The sequence below is a fragment of the Phyllobates terribilis genome, unplaced genomic scaffold, assembly GCF_046119375.1.
Source record: "Phyllobates terribilis strain yellow unplaced genomic scaffold, ASM4611937v1 Scaffold_11__3_contigs__length_659146591, whole genome shotgun sequence".
Taxonomy (NCBI): domain Eukaryota; kingdom Metazoa; phylum Chordata; class Amphibia; order Anura; family Dendrobatidae; genus Phyllobates; species Phyllobates terribilis.
Window position 1 is genome coordinate 587,026,173 of NW_027362771.1, and position 16,597 is coordinate 587,042,769.

At 48.9% G+C, this 16,597-nt stretch overlaps 1 protein-coding gene across 1 annotated transcript; it reads right to left on the minus strand.

The window, feature by feature from the left end:
* Positions 1-1,450: 1,450 nt before the first annotated feature.
* On the minus strand, positions 1,451-16,382 carry LOC141167045 (mitochondrial adenyl nucleotide antiporter SLC25A23-like). Its single transcript, XM_073654366.1, has 10 exons — positions 16,220-16,382; positions 14,176-14,302; positions 13,634-13,721; positions 8,019-8,130; positions 7,482-7,640; positions 4,448-4,600; positions 3,901-4,008; positions 3,639-3,806; positions 3,401-3,554; positions 1,451-3,245 (listed from the first exon to the last, which is right to left on the minus strand). The coding sequence occupies exons 1-10, from the start codon at positions 16,364-16,366 to the stop codon at positions 3,061-3,063; spliced, it is 1,401 nt and encodes a 466-aa protein (XP_073510467.1). The 5' UTR covers positions 16,367-16,382; the 3' UTR covers positions 1,451-3,060.
* Positions 16,383-16,597: the final 215 nt, after the last annotated feature.

Here is a 16,597-nt window from a genome sequence, read left to right on the forward strand (position 1 = left end):
GCCCTGTATGCGGCGGTGAGAATTCTTTGGAAAATGCGAATTATCCCAAACCGTTAACTTTCTATTCACCTGCAGCTGCGAGTCCATTAATGCCATAGAAACCGTGCAAGGGGTTGTCCACCTCTGGGGTCAGATTTTCTTTTTATACTTAAATGCACGTATTTGGGGCTAAAAATCACTTTTGCAATTGGTTTTCATTAAACATTTTGCACCGTTTACCTCCTATAGCTGCTGTACTGCAGAGGGAGTTAACTGAGAATCTGTCAGCGAGCTCATCCGATATGGAGCTTGTCACTGTTCTGTCTTTTTCTGTGCTCCTTTCAGTTTATTTATGGCAGCAGATCACATCACCGCTGTGCACGCAGGGAAACAGCGGCCATAGAAGGGGAAAAACGAAAACCCCTTTGATAGAAGGTAATCAGTAAATTCTATCCTCTCTCCAATTCTTCCTGCAAAAAGCGTGCACTTACTAATGTGACGACGGACTATAAAGATAAGAGAACGGACACACGTGCACGCTCCTGAACCCCGCTGTATTAAAGGGATTGCACCAAATTAAGATCAATTACCCTAAAGCAGGGAGTGGGATAAAGTAACCTGGTAAATCTCCAGTGATGCCTCTCTGAGAAGGATTACAGGAAGTATTTCTCTGCTCAATGGCCGGAGAAATGTTAGCTAGGAAGAGAGGAGGGGGGGGAGGGAATAGTGCTGGCAGAATGCTAATGGAGAGGAAGCATTCACTCAGGCTGCACGCACATTACAGAACATGAGAATTAGGACAAGTCCGGGTCATATCAGGAAAACAGTTTTAAAGGGATATTCTGTGATTGGAATATCTGTCTATATGCAGTGACTACAAGTGGTTGGGGCTGTGGGATCAGTCAAAGGATGGATCATGGTGATATTATTGGGTATAAGTGGTCACGATGTGGCGGTATTATTCAGACCTTGTATGGCGGTAGTATTTGGTGTGTAATTGTATGATACAAATAGGCCAATTATCCCACAACATCTCATGGGGTGAAATCTAGAATACCTCTACTGCTCCACCCAGTGGCCACCGGTAGGTACTGCGTGATAGTACACATAAGGGTCAATGATCACACTGCATTCCATGGGGTGGAATTTAGAATGAGTCTGTGGTCCACCCAGTGGCCACATGTAGGTACTGCGTGATAGTATACATAAGGGTCAATGATCACACTGCATTCCATGGGGTGGAATTTAGAATGAGTCTGTGGTCCACCCAGTGGCCACATGTAGGTACTGCGTGATAGTATACATAAGGCCAATAACCATACTGCATTCCATGGGGTGGAATCTAGGAGTCTACTGCTCCACCCAGTGGCCACATGTAGGTACTGCGTGAGTGCACCTGTACATGTACTATGATTTCAGTGGAGGCAGGAGATGGCACATATTAGCTAGAAGTCACGGACAGAACACACGGTGAAGAATCAGAAATGTTTTTTTATTCAGTGTAGAAATTGACTTGTCAGTAGTGCGGTGGTATACATAGTGGGTAATCTCCGGAACAGTGGAGGCAATACATGCCGAGCCCTCTAATGCTGCAGAGTAATACTCTGTACATACACACAAACAGAAAACACACAGGCGGCAGTGCAATGTTCTGCAGGCACCCACTGTTAGTGCACAGCTCCGCCAGTAGTGGCAGAATGCTCTGCAGCGTCACTACAAATCTCCATGTGCCGTACATAGATTATTCTCTGGACGCTTTCATTTAAATAACCTACAAAAAAAATATATAAAGGTACGTAATGAAATGCTCTGCAGATATACAGTACATGTTTAAAAAGTTACCAAAATATACAAGCCGCAGAGCATTTCTCTGCAGGGAAATCATAGAGCTGTGATGCAATGCTCTGCAGAAGCACAGCATCGCTCTCTATCCTTACCAACATTATGTCCGCATGCTATGCAGACATACAGCCGCAGCACAAATGCCCCCAGATTATATGAAATGTTCTGCAGATATTAGCCATGTCTGGTGTCCGATAAAAACCCAGGCGCAGCAGCAGACAGGTCACGTTGTATTGCTCTGTGTGATCAGTGTAGATGGCCGGTAGAGTAATATTCTGCAAATCTTTAACATCTCTGTATATTTTTATTCGATATATACAAGAGACGCAATGGTCTGCCGATACACAACAGCAGCTCAGATACGGCACAGATTACTATGAAATGTTCTGCAGATTTAAAAAAAAAAAATCAGTGCAGTTTTCAGTCATATACACAGGCTGAAGTGCAATGCTCTGCAAGTATTCAGTAGTCAGGTGTCATCTAACTGAATGAGACGGATATGTTCTGCAGATGTCCACACAATAGTGCAATGCTCTGCATGGATACAGTCTGAATGTGTAGAGAATACACCGCCGGGGGTGTAATGCTCTGCACATACACATCTATATAGTGCAATGCTCTGCAGATATGTAACATCAGTCCAGCGATCTCAGCGTGAGCCGGGCAGAACGTGGTCTCCTTAGACGCATTGGTTGTACCCATGTGGACGATATTTGTTCTAAGACCCGGCTAGAAATAAACACCTTGCTCCGCGTCCTGACGAAACGTTCTGTCTCAGACGTACATCCCAAAAAACATTCACGAAAAGAGGCGCAGCTAAAACATGGGCGGGTATCAGTCATCCCCAGGAGTGCTGGCCTCTACACTACAACTCCCAGCGTGGCCAGACAGCCCGATGACCGTGCAGCGATCACTGACATTCAGGGTGCGGAGCGCGGTACATTCAGGTGAGGAGCCCATCCCCCTCCAGTGACCTCAAAATAAAAGTCTAAATCACATGCAAAATATACATTCAGTATAAAATGAGCTCATATTCAGGCGAGACCGCGATACTTGCCCCAGGGTCACCGTCCGTGTGGCACCCCAGAAGTCTCTCATGAAATGCAGCAGAATCCAAACCCCCCTCACTTTTCTTAGCAGTGAAGCAGGATTACAAAAATGCTCTAAAAAATAAATGGGGCGTCCTTTACCTAGAAAAAAAAAAGTGTTTGATCCTCTGGGGTCCGAGTCTCTGCAGCTTCACCGGCTGGTCACCCCCAGCACGCGCTTCATGTTCTCGTAGACCACGTAGCTGATGCTCACGGCAGGAATCACTTTCATGAAGTTGGGGGCGATCCCGCGGTACAGGCCGAGGACCCCTTCTCGAGCCACGATGTAACGAAACAGAGCCACCATAGAGAGTTGCGGAGACCCCTGGATGGACGCTGGAAAAGAGAGAGATTGTCATGTGCCGAAACCACATGATCCCAGAAGACATCACATATCCTTGCGCCCAGAGCTGCATTCATAATTCTGCTGTCAGCTAAGCTGGTGCATCCATTACGGCTCACACATGGGAGTCTGAGTGACAAGGTCTCACCTTGCGCTTGCATACGTGTCCTAACCAAAGCCAGTGGATAGCTGGCGATCTGCCCACATGTGCTAGAGATCGTGCCACACGCCAGTAACACCAGCACCCCCGGGTCCGGGCTGGAGCCCGTCTGGTACCTCTGCAGCCACGTGTTCTTCAAGGTCTAGATCAGGGGCACAATAAGAGAAGCTTATCCAGAGCAGACACCACGTAGGGACCACCTGCCTACCCGTCCCCCGGAGCTCACCTCATATACTGCCAAGTCAATTCCTGCGTACGGCACAATGCCCAGCAGGTTGGGGAGGTAGCCCTTGAAGTACGCTCTGACCCCTTCAGTGCGTAGGATCTGTCGAGCGCAGTCCGCCATTCCTGAGTACTGACCGGTCCGCCGGAGAGCCAGCCTGGTCTTCAGGACCTAGTGAGACATCAAGTGCTGGAATATCAGAATTTCTGGATTACAGGAAAGATACCCCATTATACCACCCACCCAAAAAAAAATGTCATCTCACCTCCATAGGATAGATCACAGTCTGTGCTATGGCGCCGGCCAACGACCCGGCTACGAATCTCTCTCTGACCCTCAGGGTCTCATCCTGGCCACGGATGAGCTTCTTGATCTGTGAGATGAAACCAGACTTGTCAGCTGCCCCCCGTGATTGGCATTGATAATACCCAGGTGACCGGGGCTGAGATGTAGTGTCAGGTACTGCAGTAAAGCGAGCTGCTGTGCTATGGAGTGACTGGCCCATAAACCTCCTATAGATCCCCACTAGGGGGTCCGGCAGCCTCACACAGAGCCCCCCTGGATTTCTCAGCATCGTATATGGGCAATGGAAACAGCCAAGTATAACCCATATGGACCTGGATTTTCCTGTTTCCTCAGTGTCTGATAACTGCATTCATGTAAGCATACACACCAGCCAAGCTTAACAAGCAAAGCTGCAGTGCAAAGCATGGAGGAGGAAGAATAAAAGAGCTGCACACACCTCTGGACAGGAGGTGGATTTCCCAATACCTCAGTCTCCCATACACAGCACCTTGGGTCGGGCGGCTCACCTGCTCGTATGCCATGAACTTGATAGCAGATTCTGGTGCGATCTTCAAGACGTTGATCCCGTTCCCACGCCAGAGTGACCGGATCCCCCCCTCCTCAATCATTCCCTTCAAACCTCTCAACATCGAGAGACCATCAGCCTTGGTTCCATGGACCTGGGGACATGGAGGACGCAAGAGCATGGCGGCATCACTCAGTCATGGTATATATACAGTACAGACCAAAAGTTTGGACACACCTTCTCATTTAAAGATTTTTCTGTATTTTCATGACTGAAAATTGTACATTTACACTGAAGGCATCAAAACTATGAATTAACACATGTGGAATTATATACTTAACAAAAAAGTGTGAAACAACTGAAAATATGTCTTATATTCTAGGTTCTTCAAAGTAGCCACCTTTTGCTTTGATGACTGCTTTGCACACTCTTGGCATTCTCTTGATGAGCTTCAAGAGGTAGTCACCGGAAATGGTTTTCACTTCACAGGTGTGCCCTGTCAGGTTTAATAAGTTGGATTTCTTGCCTTATAAATGGGGTTGGGACCATCAGTTGTGTTGTGCAGAAGTCTGGTGGATACACAGCTGATAGTCCTACTGAATAGACTGTTAGAATTTGTATTATGGCAAGAAAAAAGCAGCTAAGTAAAGAAAAACGAGTGGCCATCATTACTTTAAGAAATGAAGGTCAGTCAGTGCGAAAAATTGGGCAAACTTTGAAAGTGTCCCCAAGTGCAGTTGCAAAAACCATCAAGCACTACAAAGAAACTGGCTCACATGAGGACCGCCCCAGGAAAGGAAGACCAAGAGTCACCTCTGCTTCTGAGGATAAGTTTATCCGAGTCACCAGCCTCAGAAATCACAGGTTAACAGCAGCTCAGATTAGAGACCAGGTCAATGCCACACAGAGTTCTAGCAACAGACACATCTCTACAACAACTGTTAAGAGGAGACTTTGTGCAGCAGGCCTTCATGGTAAAATAGCTGCTAGGAAACCACTGCTAAGGACAGGCAACAAGCAGAAGAGACTTGTTTGGGCTAAAGAACACAAGGAATGGACATTAGACCAGTGGAAATCTGTGCTTTGGTCTGATGAGTCCAAATTTGAGATCTCTGGTTCCAACCACCGTGTCTTTGTGCGACGCAGAAAAGGTGAACGGATGGACTCTACATGCCTGGTTCCCACCGTGAAGCATGGAGGAGGAGGTGTGATGGTGTGGGGGGTGCTTTGCTGGTGACACTGTTGGGGATTTATTCAAAATGTAAGGCATACTGAACCAGCATGGCTACCACAGCATCTTGCAGGGGCATGCTATTCCATCCGGTTTGCGTTTAGTTGGACCATCATTTATTTTTCAACAGGACAATGACCCCAAACACACCTCCAGGCTGTGTAAGGGCTATCTGACCAAGAAGGAGAGTGATGGGGTGCTACGCCAGATGACCTGGCCTCCACAGTCACCAGACCTGAACCCAATCGAGATGGTTTGGGGAGAGCTGGACCGCAGAGTGAAGGCAAAAGGGCCAACAAGTGCTAAGCATCTCTGGGAACTCCTTCAAGATTGTTGGAAGACCATTCCCGGTGACTACCTCTTGAAGCTCATCAAGAGAATGCCAAGAGTGTGCAAAGCAGTCATCAAAGCAAAAGGTGGCTACTTTGAAGAACCTAGAATATAAGACATATTTTCAGTTGTTTCACACTTTTTTGTTAAGTATATAATTCCACATGTGTTAATTCATAGTTTTGATGCCTTCAGTGTGAATGTACAATTTTTATAGTCATGAAAATACAGAAAAATCTTTGAATGAGAAGGTGTGTCCAAACTTTTGGTCTGTACTGTATGTACAAGTGCTTCTCACAACATTAGAATATCATCAAAAAGTTAATTCAGTTCTTCAAGCCAAAAAGTGAAACTCCTATATTATATAGAGTCATTACATACAGAGGGATCTATTATATAGCGTCATTACACACAGAGTGATCTATTTCAAGTGTTTATTTCTGTTAATGTTGATGATTATGGCTTACAGCCAATGAAAACACAAGTCATTATCTCAGTAAATTAGAATACTTTATAACAACAGCTTGAAAAATGATTTTAAAATCTGAAATGTCCTTCTGAAATGTATGGTCAGTAAATGCCCTCAATACTTGGTCGGGCTCCTTTTGCATCAATTACTGCATCAATGCGGCAATGTGGCATGGAGGCGATCAGCCTGTGACTCTGCTGAGGTGTTATGGAAGCCCAGGTGGCTTTGATAGCAGCCTTCAGCTCATCTGCATTGTTGGGTCTGGGGTCTCATCTTCCTCTTGACAATACTCCATAGATTCTCTATAATAGATTCTCTATGGGGTTAAGGTCAGGCGAGTTTGCTGCCAATCAAGCACAGTGATACTGTTGTGTGTAAACCAGGTATTGGTACTTTTGGCCATGTGGACAGGGGCCAAGTCCTGCTGGAGAATGACATTTCCATCTCCAAAAAGCTTGTGGGCAGAGGGAAGCATGAAATGCTCTAATGTCCTGGTAGACGGCTGCACTGACTTTGGTCTTGATAAAACACAGTGGACCTCCACCAGCAGATGACATGGCTCCCCCAAACCATCACTGATGGTGGAGACTTCACACTAGACCTCCAGCAGCTTGGATTGTGGCCTCTCCACTCTTCCTCCAGACTCTGGGACCTTGTGGAGTGTGTCAGTGACTGCCTTCTGGACATCTGTCAAATCAGCAGTCTTCCCCATGATTGTGGAGCCTACTGAAACAGACTAAGGGACCTTTTTAAATGCTTAGGAATCCTTTGCATGTGTTTTTTGTTAATTATTCTAATTTACTGAGATAATGACTTGTGTGTTTTCATTGGCTGTAAGCCATAATCATCAACATTAACAGAAATAAACACTTGAAATAGATCACTCTGTAATGACTCTATATAATATATGATTTTCACTTTTTGTATTGAAGAACTGAAATAAATTAACTTTTTGGTGATATTCTAATTTAGTGAGATGCACCGGTATATCCTCCTCTTTGTTACCTGCATTAGCACTTTCAGTCTGTCCAGAGGGGCCGTCCCGGTCCTGGACACGGCCCCCGCCACTCCTCCGGCCAGAAGCTGCTTCCACCACGTACCTGAGCGAATCTCCTTCTGAGAAAACTCATCGGGGACGGCGAGCGACTCCCCAATGTCAAGCACCTGGAATCACAGTCATACGGCATTATGTACTATGCCGCCATATTGGGGTTACGGCCTCCCCACAAGATCATCACGGCAATATCCTGTAACACTCTGTGCTGCTGCAGGTACATACACTTACTATCTTGGACCTCCCACTTGGATCCATGGTTCCTCCTACAAGAATATAAAAGCCGGAGGAAGCTCCAACAATAGAAGCTGGACTGCTTGCTGATGGTTTCCAGTTATTTCTATACTGCACAGACTAAAAACTATAATGAAAATATACCATGCACACTTCGGGCTGGTCAGGATTCGCTTTACACCTGACAGCGGGGCGATATCAGCTCACATTTTGGGACCTCCTGAAAAACTGTATCTTCTAATGACTGTACTCACAGACGAATGCTTCCAATAAGTGACCACGTCCTCCATGTTGTGCAGGGGATTCAGCAGGAAATGATCCCTCCATTCCAACCAGTCGATTGTTAACGTGCCATCGCGATCCATGCTGTGGAGTACAGGAGTTTAGTGTGCAGGACTGAGCAATGACTGCGAGCTCCACTAGATGGCAGCATTACAGCAGAGCAGTACAGGAGTATAGTGTGCAGGACTGAGCAATGACTGCGAGCTCCACTAGATGGCAGCATTACAGCAGCGCAGTACAGGAGTATAGTGTGCAGGACTGAGCAATGACTGTGAGCTCCACTAGGTGGCAGCATTACAGCAGCTCAGTACAGGAGTATAGTGTGCAGGACTGAGCAATGACTGCGAGCTCCACTAGATGGCAGCATTACAGCAGCGCAGTACAGGAGTATAGTGTGCAGGACTGAGCAATGACTGCGAGCTCCACTAGGTGGCAGCATTACAGCAGCTCAGTACAGGAGTATAGTGTGCAGGACTGAGCAATGACTGCGAGCTCCACTAGATGGCAGCATTACAGCAGCACAGTACAGGAGTATAGTGTGCAGGACTGAGCAATGACTGCGAGCTCCACTAGGTGGCAGCATTATAGCAGCTCAGTACAGGAGTATAGTGTGCAGGACTGAGAAATGACTGCGAGCTCCACTAGGTGGCAGCATTACAGCAGCGCAGTACAGGAGTATAGTGTGCAGGACTGAGCAATGACTGAGAGCTCCACTAGGTGGCAGCATTACAGCAGCGCAGTACAGGAGTATAGTGTGCAGGCTGAGCAATGACTGCAAGCTCCACTAGATGGCAGCATTACAGCAGCGCAGTACAGGAGTATAGTGTGCAGGACTGAGCAATGACTGCAAGCTCCACTAGATGGCAGCATTACAGCAGCGCAGTACAGGAGTATAGTGTGCAGGACTGAGCAATGACTGCGAGCTCCACTAGGTGGCAGCATTACAGGAGTTTAGTGTGCAGGACTGAGCAATGACTGCGAGCTCCACTAGGTGGCAGCATTACAGCAGCGCAGTACAGGAGTATAGTGTGCAGGACTGAGCAATGACTGCGAGCTCCACTAGGTGGCAGCATTACAGCAGCGCAGTACAGGAGTATAGTGTGCAGGACTGAGCAATGACTGCGAGCTCCACTAGATGGCAGCATTACAGCAGCGCAGTACAGGAGTATAGTGTGCAGGACTGAGCAATGACTGCAAGCTCCACTAGATGGCAGCATTACAGCAGCGCAGTACAGGAGTATAGTGTGCAGGACTGAGCAATGACTGCGAGCTCCACTAGGTGGCAGCATTACAGGAGTTTAGTGTGCAGGACTGAGCAATGACTGCGAGCTCCACTAGGTGGCAGCATTACAGCAGCGCAGTACAGGAGTATAGTGTGCAGGACTGAGCAATGACTGCGAGCTCCACTAGGTGGCAGCATTACAGCAGCGCAGTACAGGAGTATAGTGTGCAGGACTGAGCAATGACTGCGAGCTCCACTAGGTGGCAGCATTACAAGACTTTAGTGTGCAGGCTGAGCAATGACTGCGAGCTACACTAGGTGGCAGCATTAAAGCAATGCAGTACAGGAGTATAGTGTGCAGGACTGAGCAATGACTGCGAGCTCCACTAGGTGGCAGCATTACAGCAGCGCAGTACAGGAGTATAGTGTGCAGGACTGAGCAATGAGTGCGAGCTCCACTAGGTGGCAGCATTACAGCAGCACAGTACAGGAGTATAGTGTGCAGGACTGAGCAATGACTGAGAGCTCCACTAGGTGGCAGCATTACAGCAGCGCAGTACAGGAGTATAGTGTGCAGGACTGAGCAATGACAGAGCTCCACTAGGTGGCAGCATTACAGGAGTTTAGTGTGCAGGCTGAGCAATGACTGCGAGCTCCACTAGATGGCAGCATTACAGCAGCGCAGTACAGGAGCATAGTGTGCAGGACTGAGCAATGACTGCGAGCTCCACTAGGTGGCAGCATTACAGCAGCGCAGTACAGGAGCATAGTGTGCAGGACTGAGCAATGACAGAGCTCCACCAGGTGGCAGCATTACAGCAGCGCAGTACAGGAGTATAGTGTGCAGGACTGAGCAATGACTGCGAGCTCCACTAGGTGGCAGCATTACAGCAGCGCAGTACAGGAGTATAGTGTGCAGGCTGAGCAATGACTGCGAGCTCCACTAGATGGCAGCATTACAGCAGCGCAGTACAGGAGTATAGTGTGCAGGCTGAGCAATGACTGCAAGCTCCACTAGATGGCAGCATTACAGCAGCGCAGTACAGGAGTATAGTGTGCAGGACTGAGCAATGACAGAGCTCCACTAGGTGGCAGCATTACAGCAGCGCAGTACAGGAGTATAGTGTGCAGGACTGAGCAATGACTGAGAGCTCCACTAGGTGGCAGCATTACAGGAGTTTAGTGTGCAGGCTGAGCAATGACTGCGAGCTCCACTAGATGGCAGCATTACAGCAGCGCAGTACAGGAGTATAGTGTGCAGGACTGAGCAATGACTGCAAGCTCCACTAGATGGCAGCATTACAGCAGCGCAGTACAGGAGTATAGTGTGCAGGACTGAGCAATGACAGAGCTCCACTAGGTGGCAGCATTACAGCAGCGCAGTACAGGAGTATAGTGTGCAGGACTGAGCAATGACTGCAAGCTCCACTAGATGGCAGCATTACAGCAGCGCAGTACAGGAGTATAGTGTGCAGGACTGAGCAATGACTGCGAGCTCCACTAGGTGGCAGAATTACAGGAGTTTAGTGTGCAGGACTGAGCAATGACTGCGAGCTACACTAGGTGGCAGCATTACAGGAGTATAGTGTGCAGGACTGAGCAATGACTGCGAGCTCCACTAGGTGGCAGCATTACAGCAGCGCAGTACAGGAGTATAGTGTGCAGGACTGAGCAATGACTGAGAGCTCCACTAGGTGGCAGCATTACAGCAGCGCAGTACAGGAGTATAGTGTGCAGGACTGAGCAATGACTGAGAGCTCCACTAGGTGGCAGCATTACAGCAGCGCAGTACAGGAGTATAGTGTGCAGGACTGAGCAATGACTGCGAGCTCCACTAGGTGGCAGCATTACAGGAGTTTAGTGTGCAGGACTGAGCAATGACTGCGAGCTCCACTAGGTGGCAGCATTACAGCAGCGCAGTACAGGAGTATAGTGTGCAGGACTGAGCAATGACTGCAAGCTCCACTAGGTGGCAGCATTACAGAAGTATAGTGTGCAGGACTGAGCAATGACTGCGAGCTCCACTAGGTGGCAGCATTACAGCAGCGCAGTACAGGAGTATAGTGTGCAGGACTGAGCAATGACTGCGAGCTCCACTAGGTGGCAGCATTACAAGAGTTTAGTGTGCAGGCTGAGCAATGACTGCGAGCTACACTAGGTGGCAGCATTAAAGCAATGCAGTACAGGAGTATAGTGTGCAGGACTGAGCAATGACTGCGAGCTCCACTAGGTGGCAGCATTACAGCAGCGCAGTACAGGAGTATAGTGTGCAGGACTGAGCAATGACTGCGAGCTCCACTAGGTGGCAGCATTACAGCAGCGCAGTACAGGAGTATAGTGTGCAGGACTGAGCAATGACTGCGAGCTCCACTAGGTGGCAGCATTACAGCAGCGCTGTACAGGAGCATAGTGTGCAGGACTGAGCAATGACAGCGAGCTCCACTAGGTGGCAGCATTACAGCAGCGCAGTACAGGAGTATAGTGTGCAGGACTGAGCAATGACTGAGAGCTCCACTGGGTGGCAGCATTACAGCAATGCAGTACAGGAGTATAGTGTGCAGGACTGAGCAATGACAGAGCTCCACTAGGTGGCAGCATTACAGGAGTTTAGTGTGCAGGCTGAGCAATGACTGCGAGCTCCACTAGATGGCAGCATTACAGCAGAGCAGTACAGGAGTATAGTGTGCAGGACTGAGCAATGACTGCGAGCTCCACTAGGTGGCAGCATTACAGCAGCGCAGTACAGGAGTATAGTGTGCAGGACTGAGCAATGACTGAGAGCTCCACTAGGTGGCAGCATTACAGCAGCGCAGTACAGGAGTATAGTGTGCAGGACTGAGCAATGACTGAGAGCTCCACTAGGTGGCAGCATTACAGCAGCGCAGTACAGGAGTATAGTGTGCAGGACTGAGCAATGAATGAGAGCTCCACTAGGTGGCAGCATTACAGGAGTTTAGTGTGCAGGCTGAGCAATGACTGAGAGCTCCACTAGGTGGCAGCATTACAGCAGCGCAGTACAGGAGTATAGTGTGCAGGACTGAGCAATGACTGAGAGCTCCACTAGGTGGCAGCATTACAGCAGCGCAGTACAGGAGTATAGTGTGCAGGACTGAGCAATGACTGCGAGCTCCACTAGATGGCAGCATTACAGCAGCGCAGTACAGGAGCATAGTGTGCAGGACTGAGCAATGACTGCGAGCTCCACTAGGTGGCAGCATTACAGCAGCGCAGTACAGGAGCATAGTGTGCAGGACTGAGCAATGACAGAGCTCCACTAGGTGGCAGCATTACAGCAGCGCAGTACAGGAGTATAGTGTGCAGGACTGAGCAATGACTGCGAGCTCCACTAGGTGGCAGCATTACAGCAGCGCAGTACAGGAGTATAGTGTGCAGGCTGAGCAATGACTGCAAGCTCCACTAGATGGCAGCATTACAGCAGCACAGTACAGGAGCATAGTGTGCAGGACTGAGCAATGACTGCGAGCTCCACTAGGTGGCAGCATTACAGCAGCGCAGTACAGGAGCATAGTGTGCAGGACTGAGCAATGACAGAGCTCCACTAGGTGGCAGCATTACAGCAGCGCAGTACAGGAGTATAGTGTGCAGGACTGAGCAATGACTGCGAGCTCCACTAGGTGGCAGCATTACAGCAGCGCAGTACAGGAGTATAGTGTGCAGGCTGAGCAATGACTGCGAGCTCCACTAGATGGCAGCATTACAGCAGTGCAGTACAGGAGTATAGTGTGCAGGCTGAGCAATGACTGCAAGCTCCACTAGATGGCAGCATTACAGCAGCGCAGTACAGGAGTATAGTGTGCAGGACTGAGCAATGACTGCGAGCTCCACTAGGTGGCAGCATTACAGCAGCGCAGTACAGGAGTATAGTGTGCAGGACTGAGCAATGACTGCGAGCTCCACTAGGTGGCAGCATTACAGGAGTTTAGTGTGCAGGACTGAGCAATGACTGCGAGCTACACTAGGTGGCAGCATTACAGGAGTATAGTGTGCAGGACTGAGCAATGACTGCGAGCTCCACTAGGTGGCAGCATTACAGCAGCGCCGTTGGGCTCTGTTCACACTTTTGACAGGAGCCCCCATGACAGTTTCTGTCATATTCTATTGACAGATCAACACAGAATTCAGCTCTATCCTTCTCATCAAGATGACGGACAGTATTATAAACTCATGGGGTCCGCCAGGTCCTTCAGGCCCAAAATTGGCCTTATCCTTAAAGAGTTAATGATCTGAATCATAAATTGATCCTCCACCCCCCTCTGAGGCAACAACGGGGGAAGCAAAGTGACAAGTATGCAAGTACAGAACAGGTGGAAACTGTCAGCATGGCGAGGTCATTTTCTCGCTCACCTTTGCAGGATCTTGTGGGCCTGGGTCAGCGAGATGTGAACCCCGAGACCATGGAAACATTCCTGGATCTCAGATGCATCAATGCGACCTGGGAGAGAGAACAGTGATGAGCTGCACCCAGCTTTCCCGGGAGCAGATAAGGATGGAGCAGGATACATAGAGGCTGGTTGTGCACACAGTATATGCAGACATCTGCCGGCACGCTGCTCTGACACCAGAGGCCGGCACCGGCCCGCACTCCGTCCTCTTACCACCTTAGAAAATAATGAATTCCCGGTCTTGAGTACGGCTGACGTCAGTGGTGCGGCCTCTGGCTCCGGCCTGTGACTGTACAGAAATATTTACTACAAGCGGTAAAGCGAGAGGCGCAGGATGTGGCCGACCATCTGCGGGGGAGGGGGATACATCTCTTGCTATCAGTTACTGTGTGGGGTCTGCACTATTACTGGAGGTCGGACGTCACGGCCCGGCCTGTCACTGTCAGTACGCGCCTAGCCCCGGCCGGCTAGAATTACGGATGTGTCATATAGACGTGTACACACCATCGCTGTTGCGGTCCAGACTGTTGAACATGATCAGGAGCCTCTTCTCTCTGTCCACCAGGTATCGGGTGAACTCATCAAAATCCAGCTGCCCGTCCTGATCAATGTCCCCGACCCGGAGGATCTCCTGCCGAGAAGAGGAGGAAGAGACATGGATGACCCGTTATATATATATATACATATCCACGTCACAGGGCTCCGCTGCACAACACGCCACAGTATGGCCACCGGGTCTTACTGCAGTATACAGAAGTATGAATGTCTGCATCTACTCTGAAGTATCCCTGTACCTATTGTGCAGGAGGGCTATCACCATATACATCTTGAGGGAGGAATATCCCCATACCTATTGTGCAGGAGGGCAATCCCTGTAGACATACTGCAGGATAACTATTCCCATACCTATTGCGCAGGAGGGCTATCCCCATACCTATTGTGCAGGAGGACTATCCCTGTCCACATATTGTGGGAGGACTATCCCCATAACTATTGTACAAATCCACTGAGAAACAAACTGAAATCATTTTTGAGGGGGAAAATAAAACTAAAATAATATAGCTGCATAAGTGTGAACACCCTCTTATAATTGTGGATGTTGTGGTGTTCATAAATAGCAGATCACATGTTACTCTCATGTTATATAGTAGTCAGTGCTCGGCCGCCATCATTTACAGCGATTCTGATTAACTCTATAGAAAGTTTTTTGTTCTAGGAGGATTTTCCTGAAATTTTCTTAGCTGCATTTTACAGCAAAACACATAAAACAGCTGACAACACAGCAAAGGGATCTCATAGGTGAAAGTTATCAGTCAGAAGGGTAGAAAAAAAATGTCCAAGACATTAGATATACCATGGATCACTGTGAAGACGTCATCAGGGACTTAAATGTGACACAACAGTGATATTAGCTAGAACTGGACGTCCCTCCAAAAATTGATGAAAAGACAAGAAGAAAATTGGCCCGGGAGGCTGCCAAGAGGCGGATAGCTGCAGTAATGGTGGTATACTGCATGTGACAACAATCTCCTGTATTCTTCATATGTTCAGCCTCTAGGGGAGGGCGGCAAGGTGGAAACCTCTGTTTACACAGAAAAACATCCCAGCTGGCTATGTTTGAGAAAACCTACAGCAAGTCGGTCAAAAGCAAGAAACCTGTTATGTCTGATGAGACAGAGGGGGAACTTTTTGGCCACAACTTCGAAAGGTGCAGAGAAAACACTGCGCATCAGCAGAAGATCACCATCCCCACAGTGAGGCATGGTGGAGGCAGCGTGCGCTTTGGGGACGTTTTTCGGTAGCTGAAACGGAGGCTTTAATCAAGGTGGAGGGAATTATGAGCAGTTCCAAATATCAGTCAATTCTGCAGCAAAACCTCCTGAAGATGAAGACGAATTTCACCTTTCACAACATCAACCCTAAGCGACCTCCAGATGACCAAAAGAATGGCTTCACCTGAAGGTCAGAGTTTTGGACTGATCCAGCCAGAGCCCAGAGACAATCTGTGGATGACCTGACGAGGGCGCTGCACACAGGAGACGCCCCGCAGTCTGATAAGGAGCTGCTGCAAGGAGGAGCGGGCAAAGATCGCCAGTTCTAGATGTGCCACGCTGAGAGACCCCGACCCCAAAACACTGAACGCTGCCAGAGATTCACAGGGGACTGCAACTAAGTATTAATATAGGGGTGTGCAGACTTATGCAACCACATTATTTCACCACCTGAAAAGATTTCAGTCTGTTTCTCTATGGATTTGTACAGATTATGGGCGACATTAAAGGTGGGAAAAGTGCTGAAATCATTCTTCTTGTAGGATTATTACATAGTGAAAGAAAGCGAATTATAACAGGGGTGTGTGGACTTTTATATCCACTGTGGGTGTGTACATATATATAATGCACATACATCAGTGCATACAGTGTGTGTGTGTGTATATACACACAGTATATCAGTGAGTACAGTATATAGAGAGATATATATACACACACATATACAGAGTATATCAGTATATACGCAATGTATACACCCAGTGCACACACATCCTCACCTGCTCCGCGTTGCCGCAGCCCCTCATGCCCAGCGCCTCCAGTCCCTCCCGCAGCTCGTTGATATCCACATGTCCGTCCTTGTTGGCGTCCAGCTGGCGGAACAGCGCCGCGTACCGCTGCTCCCTGTCACCCTCCGGGTCCTCCATGTCGGCGGCGGCGGCGGGAGCCCGTGGCCCCGGGGGGCCTGTCCCGGCTGCGGCACGCTCAGCTGTGCAGCCTGTGTGTGTGAATAGTGTGTGTTCCGCGCCCTCCCGCGTCCTCTTCTTTCTGGGAGCAGCCGCACCGATCACTGGCTCCGCTCCCCGCTGCCTGCTGGGACTTGTAGTCCTTGGCGATTACAGCAGCAGGTCCCGGCACAGCTGTGAGGTGACCGCTGC

What these genes read in the sequence shown, in the direction of transcription:
- LOC141167045 (XM_073654366.1), bottom strand. Translation starts at nt 16,366, where the DNA reads ATGGAGGACCCGGAGGGTGACAGGGAGCAGCGGTACGCGGCGCTGTTC. An exon ending in CTTATTGGAAGCATTCGTCT is followed by an intron (nt 7,641 to 8,018) that starts GTGAGTACAGTC and finishes CTGTGATTCCAG; the next exon opens with GTGCTTGACATTGGGGAGTC. An exon ending in GACTGAAAGTGCTAATGCAG is followed by an intron (nt 4,601 to 7,481) that starts GTAACAAAGAGG and finishes CCATGTCCCCAG; the next exon opens with GTCCATGGAACCAAGGCTGA.